The sequence below is a fragment of the Salvelinus alpinus genome, chromosome 36 (genome assembly GCF_045679555.1).
Source record: "Salvelinus alpinus chromosome 36, SLU_Salpinus.1, whole genome shotgun sequence".
NCBI classification, from domain to species: Eukaryota; Metazoa; Chordata; class Actinopteri; order Salmoniformes; family Salmonidae; genus Salvelinus; species Salvelinus alpinus.
In genome coordinates, this window is record NC_092121.1 from 8,154,310 (window position 1) to 8,173,336 (window position 19,027).

General features: G+C 45.4%; 1 protein-coding gene and 1 pseudogene across 1 annotated transcript; one reads left to right on the top strand and one right to left on the bottom strand.

The window, feature by feature from the left end:
- Window positions 1-1,281: 1,281 nt before the first annotated feature.
- On the top strand, window positions 1,282-4,101 carry LOC139564743 (complement C1q and tumor necrosis factor-related protein 9-like; annotated as a pseudogene).
- Window positions 3,650-19,012, bottom strand: LOC139564742 (myosin light chain kinase, smooth muscle-like). Its single transcript, XM_071384511.1, has 17 exons — window positions 18,689-19,012; window positions 15,185-15,340; window positions 14,572-14,724; window positions 14,138-14,317; window positions 12,202-12,255; window positions 10,780-10,904; window positions 10,521-10,674; window positions 10,115-10,432; window positions 9,626-9,725; window positions 7,084-7,287; window positions 6,629-6,846; window positions 6,222-6,345; window positions 5,907-6,059; window positions 5,642-5,771; window positions 5,448-5,535; window positions 4,949-5,089; window positions 3,650-4,652 (listed from the first exon to the last, which is right to left on the bottom strand). The coding sequence occupies exons 1-17, from the start codon at window positions 18,861-18,863 to the stop codon at window positions 4,447-4,449; spliced, it is 2,679 nt and encodes an 892-aa protein (XP_071240612.1). The 5' UTR covers window positions 18,864-19,012; the 3' UTR covers window positions 3,650-4,446.
- Between the last annotated feature and the right edge of the window lie 15 nt (window positions 19,013-19,027).

Sequence of the window (19,027 nt, forward strand, 5' to 3'; positions counted from 1 at the left end):
CAGGACAGTTCCAGGAAGGCACATGACTTGAGAATTAGTTGTGTAAGAGCCAGGAAGGAACACAACACAAAACACCTGAAGACTGATTTTAAACTGACCTGACACTTTTTAGGCTATTTGCCAAGAGATGAATGACAATCATTTGAATTTAAACCCTGTAGCATATTCACTGGCTTACTGGTGCTCTTCCATGCTGTCCCTAGGAGGGGTGCGTTACTTCAGTGGGTTGAGTCGCTGACGTGGTCTTCCTGTCTGGGTTGGAGCCCCCCCCTCTTGGGTTGTGCTGTGGTGGAGATCTTTGTGGGCTATACTCGGCCTTGTCTCAGGATGGTAAGTTGGTGGTTGAAGATATCCCTCTAGTGGTGTGGGGTCTGTGCTTTGGCAAAGTGTGTGGGGTTATATCCTGCCTGTTTGGCCCTGTCCGGGGGTATCATCGGATGGGGCCACAGTGTCTCCTGACCCCTCCTGTCTCAGCCTCCAGTATTTATGCTGCAGTAGTTTGTGTTGGGGGGCTAGGGTCAGTCTGTTATATCTGGAGTATTTCTCCTGTCTTATCCGGTGTCTGTGTGAACTTAAGTATGCTCTCTCTAATTCTCTTTCTCTCTCTCGGAGGACCTGAGCCCTAGGACCATGACTCAGGACTACCTGGCATGATGACTCCTTGCTGTCCCCAGTTCACCTGGCCGTGCTGCTGCTCCAGTTTCAACTGTTCTGCCTGCGGCTATGGAACCCTGACCTGTTCACCGGACGTGCTACCTGTCCCAGACCTGCTGTTTTCAACTCTCTAGAGACAGCAGGAGCGGTAGATATACTCTCAATGATCGGCTATGAAAAGCCAACTGACATTTACTCCTGCTGACTTGTTGCACCCTCGACAACTACTGTGATTATTATTATTTGACCATGCTGGTCATTTATGAACATTTGAACATCTTGGCCATGTTCTGTTATAATCTCCACCCGGCACAGCCAGAAGAGGACTGGCTGCCCCTCAGCCTGGTTCCTCTCTAGGTTTCTTCCTAGGTTTTGGCCTTTCTAGGTAGTTTTTCCTAGCCACCGTGCTTCTACACCTGCATTGCTTGCTGTTTGGGGTTTTAGGCTGGGTTTCTGTACAGCACTTTGAGATATCAGCTGATGAAAGAAGTGCTATATAAATTTGATATTGCAATGTTAAAACACTATTGGCATAATTTGATGGATTGATTGTTAAACCATCTGACCTAGTCCACCTCGGAGTTGAAGTGACACCTTTATGACCCCCCCCCCCCCCCCCCCCCCCAACCTAGAAGCCTTGTCTCCCGACAGGGATGCATGACCAAAATAAGTGTAGTGATGGCCTTACCCATTCATCCTCTCATAACTGGTTCAAACAACATTATGTAGGGCTACAGTATCAATTACTTCCCTGTTATAATCCACTTTTCCCAGCCGATATGTGTCTTATCAAGCCACTGAAAAAGCCAAACATTCACTTCTCTTCCTCCAATGAATAGGTTGCTTTCTAGTGGACATAATGAGTAGCTGAATAGGCTATTGGCCATTGTATTGATCATGAGATATTCATTTAGAAAGATGATGCATTTACAGTTTTTCCTTGATTGCTTGAGCATGTGTCCAAACAAATCACTCTACCTTTCCTTTGCCCTCGGCCTCTCAAGCCAATGTATGCTTGATGAGGATTTGTGGTTGGAGGATATGACACAACTGTGGAGCCTCTGGGGGCATGCCGTATAGCTCCGCATTGACATGATTCATTGATGGTAGGTGGGGGCGAGAGTTCCTGTATAAACACAAACTCACTTCCTTTGACAACTTCCATCACAACAGCTCTTGCCCAGCTGCTCTGCTTCTCTAAGCGCAAGAAGTATGAATGCCCTGACTTCTGCAGAGGCTGTATCACGGCCAATGCAGACATTGGACTGACCATGTAGCTAGCACCTTTTACTTGGTCCATTGTTGGTAAACAGCAACTCAGAGGTGACCTCTTTTATGCATGAATAACAGGTGCTGGCATGGTCAACGACGTCAGTGTTGGCCGTACAGCACTTACTGTCATGTGGCCTCCTCACAAGTCAGAGCAAACCTACTTTTTGCGCTTCGCAGAGCTGTTCTGAAGGAAGCGAGTTTGTGTGAATACAGGACCTCACACCCCCACCTACCGTCAACCAATCGTGTCAATGCAGAGTTAAAAGGAGCTTTTACAAAATTTGAGAGGCGCACAGCGATGCAGTACTTTATTTGGCCTCTGCATGGTGTCACACGCTCCATATAAAGCATCCGACCACACTTTTAAGCTTAAATTGTCTTCAAGGACTGATTGAATAATTGTGCAAAGAAGTTTTGCACACGTGCAGAAGAGGTTCACATTCATGGTAGTAATTTGTATCAGCTGTGACCAAATGTTTTATTTTTGTTTAGTCATGATTTACTCAACTGACTTTTCCATCTTTTGTAAAGAGTTGTGTTTAGTGTTTTGCAAAAATGTGCTGAGCATTTGCACTGTGTGTGAAAGCAATGAGAAATGACTACTGTTGTGCTCATTAGGTTATGATGGAGATCAAGTGGACCCCAGTTTCGTTCAAAGTGTTTTAGCAATCAAGAAAAACTGGAGGAAGACAATGGGTTATCAGAATGTCACGCCCATTTGCTCACCTGCCCAAAACCTGAAGGACCAGTAAGTACTGTTAAAAAAAAAAAGTGTTTAGAACATCTCAGAAAAATGTAATAGTTCCTACTTCCTGATAGCATATTGAGAAACAGCACGGAACTGTACTTCAGGAAAGGTTTCAGAAGAACATGAGTTTGAGAATGAATTGTATTGCAGTCTTTTTTTCTGCCACTATGCTGCTGTCTATCTCTCTCTCAGGGAGACCACAGCAATGAATGCTACCCATCTGATACTGGTTCTCTGGTTAATGAATTTAGAGGAGAGAAACTAGGAGTCACGTGGGAGAAACTGCGACTCATGGAGACCCGGTTACAAACCAGTGAGAATGAAGTGGAGGAGCTGAAGAGACTAACTGGAGGTAATATAGCACTTTTCAGGTGTCACCAACCTCCTATCCACCCATTGCTTCTGTATATTACAGGGATTATCCTATATTTAACTTTCTAACAGCCTCGGATCTTTGACATTATTACAACTGACAGTTCAATATAGATCTCATCCATCCTGTATCTCTCTCAGGTGGCCTTCTCTGCAACTCTCCGGGCACAGGGCACATTGGACCTTTCACCACTCCCATTCCCCTGCAGTACAAGGTCTTCTCAAACACCGGCAGCTCCTACAACCCTGCCACAGGTACTAGATATTCTGTGTGTTGCATCATGTGTTGTGTTTAGAAACTAAGCTATGTCCCTACAGGTATCTTCACTGCCACAGTCAAAGGAATGTACTACTTCCGTTTCATGATGAACAACCTGAACACCCCTCCTAATTCTGTGGTGTGCTTGACAAAGAATGGTCAGAGGCTGGTGTCTGTCTGGGACACTGTAGGAACCGATGCCCGTGGCAGCGGTCATTCCTCTGGAGGTGGGAGATAATGTCTATGTTGAGTTACAGGCTAACAGGCTGGTCTATGACGACACCATGTACTGCAGCGGCTTCCTGCTCTTCCCCATGTAAACATGGAACACATTTCAACAGCTAAATGGTTGAAATTACTTTATTTTTATATAAGGGTTGTATTCAATCTGTATCGCAGAAGTTCCGCGTTGTAGCCCGATTGACATTTAAAGGCAATGTCAGTGGCAACTGCATTTACAGCAAACCGGCTCAATTGGAAATCACCTTTAAAATTTCAAGCACACTCAGCGCAGAGTTTCGGCGTAATGGATTGAATCCAGCCCTTAAATTAGTAGACATAAAATAGTAATCTGTAGCACACAGTGGGGTTACAATGCTGTGGAATTATGCTTCCTGTCTTTTGTCACACTTTCCACAAGGCTGGTGTTCCACCACAAGACAAACTCTTTTTCAAAAGAATATGCTGTCATCTGGTGGACATAACTGTAAAAATAAAAAGCCATTGGTCTTAGAGGCAACTATAAAATGTTTGTACTGTAATGGTTCACTGGGAAAAATAAATTATTCCAAATTCATAGCGGTTACAATACATGCACATTAAACTTGCATCTGGCAAATGTTTAACAACCATACTTGGTGCAAAAAGATTCCTTTACTATTAAGACACTTACTCTATTGACAGTAGTCTTAATTCACAGGATTATTATTTTCAAACCCGTACGCATGTCCAAAATAACTAGCAGGACTTAGAGGTTTTCAAAGAGTTGTTTCACAAGAGCCGTAATGTACAGAGTTTAGTGGTTTAAGCGCTACACAACATTATCTGGAATGTTTGAAAGACATTTCACAAACATGGGCGTCTGAATTTCTGCACATCTGCTTGTTTGTGTTTCAGTACGTATTCACAGTTCTGAACAAACCTATTCCTTTACTATGAGTTTGGCTGAACACAGTGCCTTCCCCTGGTCGTTGGTGGCCCTACAGGTGTAAACATCCGAGTCCTCTGGCCCAACTTGGACCAGGACCAGGGTGCAGAGCCCATCCTCTTCATACTCTATCTGCACCCGGGATGACTCCTCCAGAGGCTCCTCACCCCTCAACCACACCACCTCTGGGTCAGGATACCCTGAAAGGAAAGGTCAGATGGGTGAGAGAGGAAACATCCAATGACAAGAGCTGAGGAATGGAATGTAGTTACACACTTGAACTAAAAAGCTTAACGTGTATTACACAGCAGGATGTGGCCTTGAGCAAGGGACTTAGTAAGGCATGATTGCTCTTAATCAATGTCCAACTTTAAAACAAAGCATTTAAAATCTTTACAAGCCCCAGCTGAACGTGTAATTCGGTCAACCAAACATGTCTAATAAAGCGATCGAGATGGAAGCTGTTTGTCGTGTAATGCGGTGTATAGGTAGGTACCTGTGAGGTGACAGGAGAGGCGGGCGGTGGAGCCCTGGGAGGCAGTCTGGTCCGTTGGGGTCAGGGAGAACTGGGGCACCCCCTGGAGTTTGACCTCTAGAGACTGCAGGGCATGCTCTGCCTCAGGACTCAGGGGGCTGTCTGTCAGGGGGCAGACAGCAGGGTCAAGGCTCACATCAGAGTCCATAGCCTGGTCAGCCAGACTGAGGACAAGTCAACCAAAGGTATGCGTGGCGCTCATCTGGTTGACAGGTCTAACAGGGTCATATATCACTAGGGGCGCAACTTTGGTTTTAGAAGTGGGTTTGCATGGTACTAAAGCACATCGTTGCCTCATTTTGTATCACATTCCAACTATAAAACTGCGGGGGACAAAAATGCAATTTCAGAATGAAAAGTTGCACCTCTGTACATCACATGAGGAATGGTAGGGTTATGAGAAACTGACATGGTTTGTATTGGGTATGGCAGGTTTTGGAAGTATGGAGGGAGGTCTCACCTTCTGCAGGGGTGGTGGGAGAGCCAGGCCCATCGGCTTTAGACAGCAGAGCCATCCTCTTCAGCGCCAGCAGGGCTTTCCCTGTTTTCTACAGGAGATACACAGAGAGGCTTCAGTCAGTTTCACACCAACTGGGGGATGATGAAATGTAGTAAAATACAAAGTGTCCTCCTGGTGGGGAACCCACTACCTACCTTCCACTTCTGCTTGGCGAGGTATATCTTCATCTTCTCCTTGGAGAGACACTTGGTGGTGCTGGGGTCTGCTGAGATGGGCTCAGCTATCCAGGAGTGGACCAGAGCCTCCTCACAGGATATCCTGCGCCTGGTTGGGGACAGATAGAGAGGGTTAGAGGACAGATGGGCGGTTAGAAGGGAGACAGAGCTAGGCTCATCCATAGACAGTCACTCAGAGACTATATATTGGTACAGGTATATGGAATATGGTGTTGTCCCAGACCTTGGTTCCTTGTTGAGCAGGGAGCTGATGAAGTCTTTGGCCTGGTCAGTGATCTCGTCGAAGCTCTCCTCGTCAAACTCCCACTGAGCACCAGTCACCAAGGCCAGGGTCTCTGCCTCACTGTTACCCTGGAAGGGAGACTCACCACTCAGTCTGAACACACGCATGCAGACACACGCATTTCAACTTGATATGAGCAATAGCAATGTATGGCCACTAGGTGGCAGAAAAGCTCAATTTTGTCAAGCCCTGTTGTAGGCAGAGAAGAATGTCTAATTGAGAATGAATGAAATAGAAAATTGCCTTAGTACTCACAATATATAGCAGATGACTCCAATGCTCCACATGTCTGTAGCTAAGCTAACAGGCTCATAGCCAATCACCTCTGGAGCCACAAACTCTGGTGTCCCGTGCATCACCTTCAGGGGAGTGGAGGGGTCTGGAGGACAGACAACACCTCAGGGTAATGAGGATGCATCCCAAACGACACCCTATTCCCTACATAGTGCACTAATTTTGACCAGGGCCTTTTTCAACACAGCCCTATGGGCCCTGATCAAAAGTTATTCCCTAAATAGGTAATAGGGTACCATTTAAGACACAGCCCATATATATATATATCATAGTGAACACAGAGGCAGACATTCACTTTCCAGATGTTGCAATGCAAACCAACAATGTTTCCAAAACCTGCTCTGTCCCTCAGCCAGCCCCACACTCACCCAGCTTGCTGGCCAGGCCAAAGTCAATGATCTTGATGTGCGTGCCAGTGTGGTCAACACACACTATGTTTTCAGGCTTCAGGTCCAGGTGGATGATGTTCTTCTGGTGCATGTAGCCCATCCCCTCCACGATCTGCTGCATGTAGTGCACACTGGCCGGCTCCGTGTGCACAAAGCTGTCGTCCACTATACGCTCAAACAGCTCACCGCCGCCAATGCTGCACACAAACAATCACAGGATCAATAAGGTTGTATTTTCAATTTGATTCAATCCAACTCAATTCAAATGAACTCCATTCACATTAGTGACTGCGGACGTCATGCATTTACTTCTACAGGGCTCTATGGCTTCCACTGCCATGCATTGTGGTCAATGGTTGTATTGTGGTCAATGGTTGTATTGTGGTCAATGGTTGTATTGTGGTCAATGGTTGTTGTCTAGATTCTATACTTACAACTCCATGACCATGACCATCTCTGGCTTGAGATCATAGGCCCCCAGACACTGGACCAGTTTGGGGTGGTGCAGGAAGTTCATCAGCTCGATCTCTTTACGGGCCGCCTCCCTCTCCTTGGCCCGCCGGCCCTTGTAGAACTTTCCGGCACACACATGGCCCGTCTCCTTGTGAGTCAGTTTGAACACCTGGCCAAACTTCCCCCTGTGGAGTGTCACAGGGGATCGACGTCATTAACGAGAACATGTGGTTTGCTTGCTCCTCTTTAAGTGTTTTTCACAGTAATGAAAGAAGTTGTAGTAATAATGGTAGTAATAATGGTAGTAATAACTCTTTCTAGGGAGTTTTTCCTAGCCACCGTGCTTCTACACCTGCATTGCTTGCTGTTTGGGGTTTTAGGCTGGGTTTCTGTACAGCACTTCGAGATATTAGCTGATGTACGAAGGGCTATATAAAATAAACTTGATTTGATTTGAATAGATTTTTCATAGGCTACAGGTTAGTGATAGTGACCCATTTTGGATTGGCTGTAGGTGTGGAGTTACTATAATGGGTTATAGTAGGGTAGAGGGAGCACTACAGTATATCATCATAAGCCATATAAAGTGTTTTTAAGCTCTCAACATGTTTTGTCTAAAAGTTGTGACACTGATTTCAGTTCATGTTGAAGACTGCTTTCCGCCATTGAAATGAATGGGGATACAACCAGCTTTATAGTTGATGAAGTAGGAATGATAGCAAAAAGTTGTGTTGAAGGCATCTATATTGAGTCAGTCTGCACATGTCAACGTCAGGGTGGGGTTTGTAGCGGTGGTCAGTAGTTGCGTGGTTGTGGTCAGTATACAAGCAACCTATTCCAGACCGGTCTGCGCGTTTTAAACTTTGAATGGCGTTTCTAGCTTAAACGGTGGAGGACTAGTAGTACATTTTTCCCATCCAAGTCTATTACCCCTGAAATCCATTGGGATTCATGCAAACAGTGTGGTAGTGTGAAACGTATAAGTAGTATCAAAACGTTCATTTTTTTACCAACAGTACCACTGCAAATGTTAGTAGTTTTGTTGTTGGTAGTTTTAAAAATGGTTCAGGAGCAGTAGCGTAGCTAAATACCTCCAATTCAAGCCTATAGAGCTGAAAAGTAGAAGTGGTATCAAAACGTTTTTTTTGGGGGGGGGGGGGTCAGCCTGCACATTTGAAAGTTGTTTTGGTGTCGGTAGCTTTTACGGTTTTGGCCCTACAGGTGGCAGGGGAAGAATAAGTATGGCCAGCAGAGTCGTTTAACTACTTTACACATACACTAATATAGTTGCTTTGTATTAATATTGCCATCCATGCAATGGATTGATGAGACTCTTTTGTCCCTACAAATCAGAATCAGTCTATGATCACATGAATGTGTGTAGGGGGGTGGGCAAACATTGTCTCGAGGGCCACATCTGGATTTAAAAATTCAACAAAGGGACCCGCGATTTGTTTGTCAAAATAAATTTGCGGGCCAGAAAAATGGCAGTTATATCGGTCCATTATAATTTCTACAAACTTTATATCTAGTTTTAGATGTTCAAGAGTCGCCCGGAGTGTTTTTTTTTTACCTATAATAATCAATTTCCCCCCAAAATGTATAAATACTCAAACCTCCCGCTGGCTGGATTGAATGGCCTCGTGGGATGGATCTGTATTTTACCCACCCCTGCTATAGATATACATAGACACACAGAGCTGTGAACCCCATGGACCATAATGCAATGGTAAATCGGTGCCAAAACGTCTGTATAACCATGGCTCCAGAACAACTTTCTCCATCTGGAGATCTGAGATAGAGATCTGACCTAGATCTGCCCAGGAATGTAAAGGAAGGATTGCTGTCTCGGGGGTTATCCCTGACCATGTGACCTGACCAGGAAAAACTCTGGAGGTTTCACTAGGGATTTCCTGGTCAGGTCATGGTCAGGAAAAAAACCTGTCCCAACTACAGTACTAGAATTAAAAGACTATATTCTATGGTCCTAACCACTAAATCACTTGTACAGTATGAAGGCAGAGAGTTGTCTGAGTTCAGAGGAGGGAGAGCTAGGTGTTAGTAGAGATACATACACGTGTAAAAGATATGATAGAGTGAGTGGGTCAGAAAATTAAACCACATCCCTTATTCTGACTAAACGGAGATGATCAGGTTTGCTACATGCCTGTTTGAACACTTCTCTCTCTCCTCTATGCTCTGTGACGCACTATTCCCCTCTCTGTTGACTAAACACTGAACCAACAAGTGTTTTTGTCAAGGCCAGATCAGCCATGTCTTTGACATTTCAGAGGGGAGGGAACATTTTTTTTCACTTGAAAAACATTGTGAACAAGAACTGGCATGAAACAAGATAGTGAGTGTCCCTTATCTAGATGAACAGACATCTTTGTTCATGTCAACCTACCAGAGGATAAGAGAGGTTATCGCTAACCTGCTGATCTGGTGGCAGTGAGTTTAACTCATTTTGTTATCTACACTGCATTGCTGTGTTTTGTGTCATGCTTCATGGGAGATACTCACACTCCCAGTTTCTCCAGTACATTGTAGTGATCGGTGACCTTGTGGGTGGAGTCGATGGTGACGTCCTCATATGTCCGAGGAGACTCCTCTTGTGGCTCAGCTACAGATCACACACAGAGACAGACATGTGAGCTGTCAGTCATCAGATAGGCTGCATCAAACGACGCACCTAATGATACAAATCTATAGGAAAGTTGAAAAGTCTTGTTGAAATGTGTTCCTCTCTGCAGCTGAAGGCATGACGTCCATGTGACAAACAAGCTTGATTAACATTTTACATTTGAGTAATTTAGCAAACGCTCTTATCCAGAGCGACTAGTGAGTGGATACATTTTTTGTACTGGTCCCCCGTGGGAATCAAACCCACAACCCTGGTGTTGCAAGCACCATGCTCTACCACTGAGCCACACAGTATACAGCCACACATGATGAAGTTCACAGTATACGACTCCTGCTGGAACCAATCAACTAGACACCAACATGGCTCACCTATCTGCTCCATCTTGATAAGCTGAGACTCCTCACTGGGCTCGCTCACCCCCACCACGTTGTAGGCCCTCACCCGGAAGCAGTACTCTCCCTGAGGCTCAAGCCCGGAGCGCACCTTGTAAGAAGTACTCTTGCAATGGGCTGTGAGCTCACTCCAGCCCCCAGACTCGGCGGGGCCTTTTCTCCTCACCTCCACCACGTAGCCCAGGACAGCACTGCCTCCGTCGTAGCAGGGCCCAGACCAGGACAGGACCAAACAGAGAGGAGAGACAGAGAGGAGAGACACCACAGGGCTGGAGGCTGGGGACTGGGGCCGCTCTGGGACCAGGAAGACACGGTACAGGTTACAAACAGGTTCGGCACAAAAACAGACAAAGCACAGAAATATTTTGCAAGTGTTATTTACCTATGACAGAAAGGGCGAGGGTGTGCTGCGCCGAGCTCTTGCGGTCTCGTACTACAACGGTGTAGCGCCCTGAGTGCTCAGGTCCTGGCTCTGCGATCACCAACGTACTGCTCTGATCACTGCTCTCTACCCACAACTCAGACCCATCTACAACCTACAGAGAGAGACAAAAAAGACAAACTGTACACTCACACGCTCAGAAGGCTATGAAAAGAAGACTAGTGATACTTGTTTACTCTTTAGAAAATATTATTGGTACCGATTCTTTATTGCGTATCCAACAGGACACCACAGGGGGACATCCACTGAACGCACACGTCAGACGGGCTGTCTCTCCTAGCCGTGCCTCAATGTGGGACGGGGGATCCTTAAACTGCAACGAGGCTGTGAAAGACAGGGTAAAACAAGATTTGACTAGAGTCCACTAGAGGCCTCAATAATTATTTGTTTACAAAACATTATTAACTGCGTGTGAGAACTATGTGTGTTTTTGTACATGTAAGTGTTATGGTGTGTGTATGAGTGGTTCTGTTTGTTTGTACGGCTGTTGTGTTCGTGTGTATGGGTTTATGTGTGCGGGTCTCCAGGCGGGTTCTCATGACCAAACACAGATGCCATACCACACAAGTAGCAGCAGTCCTTATGAAACCAACAGAATCCAACAACTACAAACGCCTACACACACACCAGTCCATAACATGGTCAAGCATACAGACCAAACATTCATTTTCAATGTAAATGAATTGCCAATACTGTTATCAAGTATGCTGAAGATAGAAATGGTTAGATATCATTTATAACCAGGTACAGATGACTTCCTTATAACCCTGACATTACATTGGAGAAATCCTTTTAAGAGCAAAGCCCCAAAGGGCTTTGTGAACACAGCCTCTTTCTGGTCAGTAGTCAAATCAGTATGGCAGTATGGTACATTTGACTAAAACCACTGTGATAAAGTTGCACTCCTGTTTTAATTGGTGTGAGTGTATAAAGCACTTTCTCTTTGAGACGAGAAGGACTGACGCCACAAAACCTCCCATGGAATGCATTCAACTGATGCCCGTCTAGCCTAACAAATAGCCCTATTTTAAAATCACTCCATTTCAAATTGAATAAAATTATTCATTTACTGGCCTACTTGTAAACAACTTTCTTCTTTCTTACACACAGATTAGAGGGCAACTGATAGGACTGGACAGCCAGCATACATTCAATTATGACAAATCAGATTCTGGGCAATCCACTGAACGATGTAAACCTACACCATCGAATGACAAAGTTACAGGTTATCTACACAAAGGTATGCAATTAAGTCAGGGATGGGCAACTGGTGACCCGTGTGAACTATACATCCTCTTAGGATTCTACCTGGTAACACCATTACCAAGTTCATACACGATAACACTCTAGCCGTACCCAGAGCAAAGTCCCTCACTACAGCAGCACAATACACACTGACAAAACAGAAGAGTACAAAGGGTCAAACTAAATGTGTCGCTTTTGTCTCCGAGGCTGGACGTAAATATGATTCAAAAGCGGTGGGTTGATATAAACACAATAGATGAAAGCAAAGACAACAACTGGAAATGTTAGACAGAATAAATGCATTGAAGGAGAGACAGGTGCAGCTCTTGGCTTGTTCACAGAGGAAGGGAGAGAGAGAGACTAGTGTGTATCTTACCTGTCCCCGAGCTGGCTCTCTTCTTTGGCGTGACTTCTGTGGAGACTGGTGGAACTGGAACGGAGGTGATGTGAGATGAGATCACAGGTGCAGGTAGTTAGTGATAGGGATGTGGGAGGGCGTGGCTAAGCTCTCTCTGGACCATAAACAAAGATTGTCTATTATATTGACAAGATATTCGAGTGAAAGCTCTAACAATGGAAATACATGTCCTCAAATATGGAAGGCAGGCGAGATCAGGTCAGACCATTCTAGCCAATGAGAGGGCAGATACGCGTGTGAACACCAGGCCATAGAGATAAATAGAGGGCTCATATTTTTATCTGTGTCATTATAGTGTCTGTGACAGCATGGGCTTCTGAATTTTAAAGTAGTCCATTTCCTTCATCATTGGCTGATTGCTCCCAACTCATAGGAATCTCCACCCAGTTGACTAGTTTAAAATGTTGGAAGCCCTCAATGGCAACGTCCATGTTAAAATGGGTTATATCAATGATGAGTTCTTTATCTCTATGACAACAGGAACAACTCCAATATAAAGTATTTTTGGGGTAAGTTGCCGAAAATGACACGTGTCCACTTATCAGAGCATTCGTAACAACCTAACAATTGCAAAACTTCTATTCGATCATATAAGCCTCACGTAGCAAATTAACAATTACAGTTTCTGTTGACAAAATGGTCTGAATACCAGCGTACTAAATAGTATGCGAAATTTCGTCATCTAATGCGCGATTGCGTTGACTCATGTCATTCGTTCATTTTGGTACAGCAGATCAATTTATCTGATTATCAGTTGTTGTCAAACACATGAGTTGGAAAAGACCAGTTCATGTTTTTATTTATTTAACTAGGCAAGTCAGTTAAGAACAAATTCTTATTTTCAATGACAGGAACAGTGGGTTAACTGCCGTGTTCAGGGGCAGAACGACAGATTTTTACCTTGTCAGCTCGGGGATTTGATCTTGCAACCTTTCGGTTACTAGTCCAACGCTCTAACCACTAGGCTACCTGCCTACTAGTTGAAACGCCAAAATGACTATGCAGTTTTAGTTTGTAGTACGCTAGTATGGGTATTTGGACACACCCACTGTCTCTAGGTTTAACTATGCTACAGTGGACTGTATCTTCCCCTACATGGTGCTGGACAGAGAGCAGTGAGAGAGCGGATCAAAGCAGCATTGTAATACAGAACAAGGGAAACGGTACAAAGGCTGGATGAGACTTCCATGCAGACACTCTGTTGTTGAACTAAGCATTGATTGGTTGAAGTGATTAATGCCAAATATGACTGATGTGGTTCATCTGAATGAAGAGAAAATAACCAGGTATCCATAATAACCCATAGTGTGCTGGACAGAAAGCATATTAATGTCTTTGGAATTGAGCCCAAGTAAATGTAGCATGTTTGCAGAAATAACCTTGCGTGCGAGTTGTATACAATATGAAATAGATTTTCACTGAGTGTCCAAAACATTAAGAACACCTGCTCTTTCCATGACATAGACTGACCAGGTGAATCCAGGTGAAGGCTATGATCCCTTATTGATGTCACTAAGGGATCATTGAGACATGGATTGTGTATGTGTGCCATTCAGAGGGGAAACGGGCAAGACAAATATTTGAGTGCGTTTGAACGGGGTATGGTAGTAGGTGCGAGGCGCACAAGTTTGAATGTGTCAAGAACTGCAACACTGCTGGGTTTTTCCACGCTCAACAGTTTCCCGCGTGTATCAAGAATGATCCACCACCCAAAGGACATCCAGCTAACTTGACACAACTGTGGAACGTTTTCAAAACCTTGTAGAGCCCATGCCCCAACAAACTGAGGTAGTTCTGAGAGCAAAAGGGGGTGCAACTCAATTTTAGGAAGATGTTTCTAATGTTTTGTACACTCAGGGTATAAGAGATGGTCTATAATGAGTTCATGTTTTACCTTTTCGGGGTCCTCCTAGGCTCAGGGTGTTAGAGCTTATTGGGGAGCTGGATTGTCTGAAGACACTGTCATTGTTGGATGACAGTAGTAACTTTGAGCCTCTGTTTTCCATAATGTTGTTGTTGAGGGGAGGGGAAGTGTGTGAAGTTGCGTTCAGGACTCCGCAGATAGTCTCAAAGTCTGCATGGTTTCCATCAGGGGACAATTTCAGTTTCATATCCCGTAACAGAAGGGACAAAAGAAAAAACCCACAACATCAGAATCTAAACTATTACTGCAGTGCAGTTAACCCTTTGTGTTGTTGGTGTTCATGCTAAATAAAGCCACCGGCTGTATCATCTGAGCCAGTGGCACACTGCAGTTTCGCTGATCTGTGTGTGGTACGCCAGTGATCTGAGCTCACTTCAGCATTGTGTGTGTGTGTGTTGTCTTACCTCTCACACACACTGCTGCGCTGCTGGAGGTCTTGCCCGCTCGGTTCTCTGCCACACATGTGTAGGCGCCCGCGTCCTCAGGTAGGCATTCCCTCACCACCAGCCTAGTCTCACTGCCATCGAAGTGGGGCTCCCCAAAAAACACCGCCTCACCTGCCCACGGGAACACCCATATACAGCAACAATGAAACGCTCTCAGAGCTCGGGCTACTGACACTAGTCCTCAGCTTCAGTGTGTTCGTCTCAGAGAGTGTGAATGTGAACGAGAGAGACCGGCATAAAGAGAGAAAAACGGAGTATGTGGGAGGGTGAACACCCACTACCCTGAAATGAAAATTGAATTAAGCCGTTAACGGAGGAGCGTGAGCAGTATCACTTGAAAGTAGTTTCTTATCCTTCTAACGTGGTGATATATAAAGAACTAAAAAACATCACAAGGTAGTACTAATTTGTGCTTTTTATTTACCTTGCTGTTTGGGCGTTCAAGTCCATTTGGCAATGGATATAAAATGTCACAGTGGAAATTGATTTTAATGAAGACATTTTTTATTGTCTTAATGGCATAGAGCCAAACTGTGCAGGACATGGAGAATAAGGCCTGTCCTCAGCTCACCATTGTGCAGCCAGGACACACTGATTGGCTGACTTCCTGTGATAACCCCTCGGAGTGTGATGTCACTTCCTTCATCCGCCGAGCAGTCCTCCAATGGCTCTGTGAACAGGGGTGGATCCAGACCTCTGAGTGGGGTAGGTGTGGGGCATCTGTTCCCTGGATGAGATGGTGCAGGTGGGGTGAGAGAGAGGGTAACAGGGGGTGAGTGGGACGGGGGTCAGGGGACAGAGGGTATCATAAGACATTTGAAATTCATACAGCAGGCCATCTGTTCTATGACAGCCTGATAAGCAGGCTCCTATAGCTGTGTTGCTTTGGCAACGTGAAACAACCACACGTACATATAACGTCTTTGTGCATGTGCTCTGAAGTTAATCAATCAACACTCAGATCAAACTTTATTTGTCACATGCGCCGAATACAACAAGTGTAGACCTCACCGTGAAATGCTTACTTACAAGCCCTTAACCAACCGTGTAGTTCAAGAAGAGTTAAGAAAATATTTACCAAATAAACGAAAGTAAAAAAATAATCAAAAGTAACACAACAAAATAACAATAACGAGGCTAAATACAGGGGGTACCGGTACCGAGTCAATGTGCGGAGGTACAGGTTAGTCGAGGTAATTTGTACATGTACTGTAGCACTTGGAGACCTACTAATTTGGGTGTTATTTGGCCACTCTGTTTTCTCACCCTGGGGGAAAGTAACTGCTAAAACACTTTTGGTCAGCCTGCCGGCACTAACAGCGGGGTGTTCTGCCTGGCAGGTCATCTTGCATTACTGACAACGTTTCATTATCGCTGCTTCTGTGTTTCTGTTCTTCCTCTTCTCTAATGTGCTAACCACATCTCTCATCTAGCAGAGTATTTATCAGCTCTCCCTGTTACAGGAAAGACTCCAGCATGCCTTGACACCTACTACATTGTCTACAACACAGACACAAATAGCCCAAACATGTATATTGGGAAAATAAGCCTGAACCAAAACATCTGCAACAAAAACACTGAGACACTTCCTCTGTGTTTCTCCACCAGACCACCAAATTAGTATAAAGACAGCAGTAGCACATAGCCAACATCTTGGCACTAAAACATCTCACAGTATCTAAATTGTAAATCTGTTTGTTATGCAACAACACATATTTATTGACAACAACTAAACTTTTATCTTTATTTTCATTTTAACATTGATCCCTGGCATTAGTCTTCAGCCAGGTCCAACGGGATGACACTGTCTGCTTGCTGACAGCCACTGGCTTCTTCCGTGCCACTCCTTCGATGCTGAGCACCCCCTGGGTTCTCTAGAGTGATTGGCCTGCGACGCTCCTGCAGCCGACCTCAACTGACAGATTCCAGGCTCTCCATCCATTCTGCTGACTCAAGGATGAGGGACTGGTATTTCTCGAGCGTCCACTCATGTGCCTCCTCTATCCTCTCCTCCCAGGGCACTGTGAGCTCGATGAGGACCACCTGCTTGGTCCTCTAAACCAGAGAACGATATCTGGTCTGAGGCTTGTGCTGGCTATCTTCTCTGGGAATTGGAGCTGCTTCTTGAAGTTGGCCCACATCTCCCAGTCACCTGCTGTGGCAAGGATCCCTTTGGTCCTTGTTCCCTTTGCTGCGCTCTCTCCTGAGGAAGTGGATGAAAAAGGGGTCCTAGGTGAGTTGTTTGGGCTTTCTCCGTGCTTGCTCCAGTCCCGCGGCCAGTCCCGAGTCAGTATTTGGTCATGCTGACACCTGAACTCTCCATTGGTCAGAGCTTCTTGTCCAGAGGACACGTGCTCTAGGTTGGCTGGTCATCCACATAGTGTGCAGCTGGGGCTCTCTGCCAACCCCCATGTGTGGAGGTTTGTTGGTGTGGGCAACATATCATACACAGAGAAAAGCAGAAACTTAATCCGCTGCCCTTCCATGTTCCAGATCTCTTGCCAGGTGAGTGCCCTCTCTTGCACGCTCTTCCATCATGTCCAGCTGCCCTGTTTTTTCCTGACCTCCATCTCTGCCTGGCAAACACTCTCATCCTTGCTGTCCCGCAGCATCATAGCCTGACGTGCTTTTGTTGCCTTGTACTCCTCTACAATTTTTTTTTATTGGCAGCTGCAGCTTGCTGTCTGTGCTGTACAGGCAGATGAAGCTTCTTGGGACCGCCAGCCGTCTCCTGAGGAAGTAGTTACTTTTCCTCTCTAGTGCCTCCACTGTTGAAAGAGGTACCTTATAGGCAAGCAGTGGCCAGAGGAGTCTGGGAAGTACCCTGTGTTGGTAGCCACATGCCTTAAACTTGCCTGGCAGGCCGCTCTTCTTCAGAGATGTCATCCACGTGTCAGCTTGCAAGAGCATCTCCCTCACACTCTCTTTGGCATTGAGCACGGCCCTGTACCAATTCCCCAGGCTCTTCACACTTCCCCAGGCTCGACGTGGACCACCTTGGTGCCTCTAGACCAGAGAACTTTAGCACTTCCCCAGGACCATAACCATCCTGACGGTGGGGATGGTCTCCTCTCCAATCTTGAATCGGTACCGTTCCTGGACACTTCCCTTTTTCAGGCTTGAACTCCATTCTGGACCATTTGGTGAGCGCTCTTCCAGATCCTCCAAAATCCATCTGCCTTCTAGAACTGCCTTAGCCGTCACATCATCCATGAATGTAAAATAAAAATGTTAGCCCCCTCTAACGTCACGATATAATTCACACTCTGCTTACACGCCCCTTTTACTTTCCAGTGCGGATGGAACTGTCACAGTAGTGTCATCCTACACTACAGGTGTTTAGGATACTGCACTCTGAGAGAAACACAGTCACAAAACATGTACAAAGGAGGCTGAGGGCGGGGGGACTCATGTTTGTTTCTCCAAACCCCTTCCTCAGGCTGTTCAAATCAAGAACCACAAGGCCTTTAAGTGCACACACAAACAACTGGGCATGTAGATTCCTGCACCCTTCACTCAGGTAATGGGCATGAAGCCAATGCTAATTAGGGCAATCTGAAAATACATGAAATACTGTACATGCTATGCGCTTTGATGGTGCACGTACAAGGAAGTAAACACAGTAAATCTCAGATATTTTGTTAGGTGGATGGCAGCGTACGTTTTGCACTGTAACTTGAAGCAACGACAAAACAAAAGCCAGTACTCAAGAAGTACAGAGTCCAAACACCAATACAATATGTTATCTACAATATCAAACTGGTAAGCAGAAACAAAACCAATAAATATCATTGTCATGTAAAACAAGCACATATACTGTCTGAAAATGAAAGAGAAATGTTTTGTCATGGTGTGTGGTTAGGGTTCACTCAGCTATGCAGTCTCTGGGATAAATGTCTGTTCTAACTTGTCTATTACTATGATGACCTGAACAACTAGAAAGAAATGTCAATAGTTACACTCCTAGACCCCCCCCCCCTCCCCCCCACCACATACTACACCACTACACACTGACAGACATTACGCACACACACTGAACACACACACACTATCACACACAAACACACACTCTTACCTGTACTAGAGGCTGTGTCTATCCCAATCCTAGTGGCAGTAGCAGAAGTCCTAGTAGCAGAAGAGGTACTGGTTGCCAAGATGTTTTTTCCCTGCCCAGGGGAAGTGTTGGTGGGTCCGATGTACATCCTGAGGGTTGATACATATCGCTTCTTGGAGCTGCTGTCACTGCTCATGTCCGGCTCCACAATGTCTCTGCATTCAACGCACAAACTTAAACAGTCATTTCCCAAGCCGCTTATCAAACATCCTCTCCCTCTCTCGGTCACTGTTGCTTCTCACACTCACAGCCAACTCATAGTTCAGTCATAGTTAGTCTCCTCCCTCATGCCCCTCTATC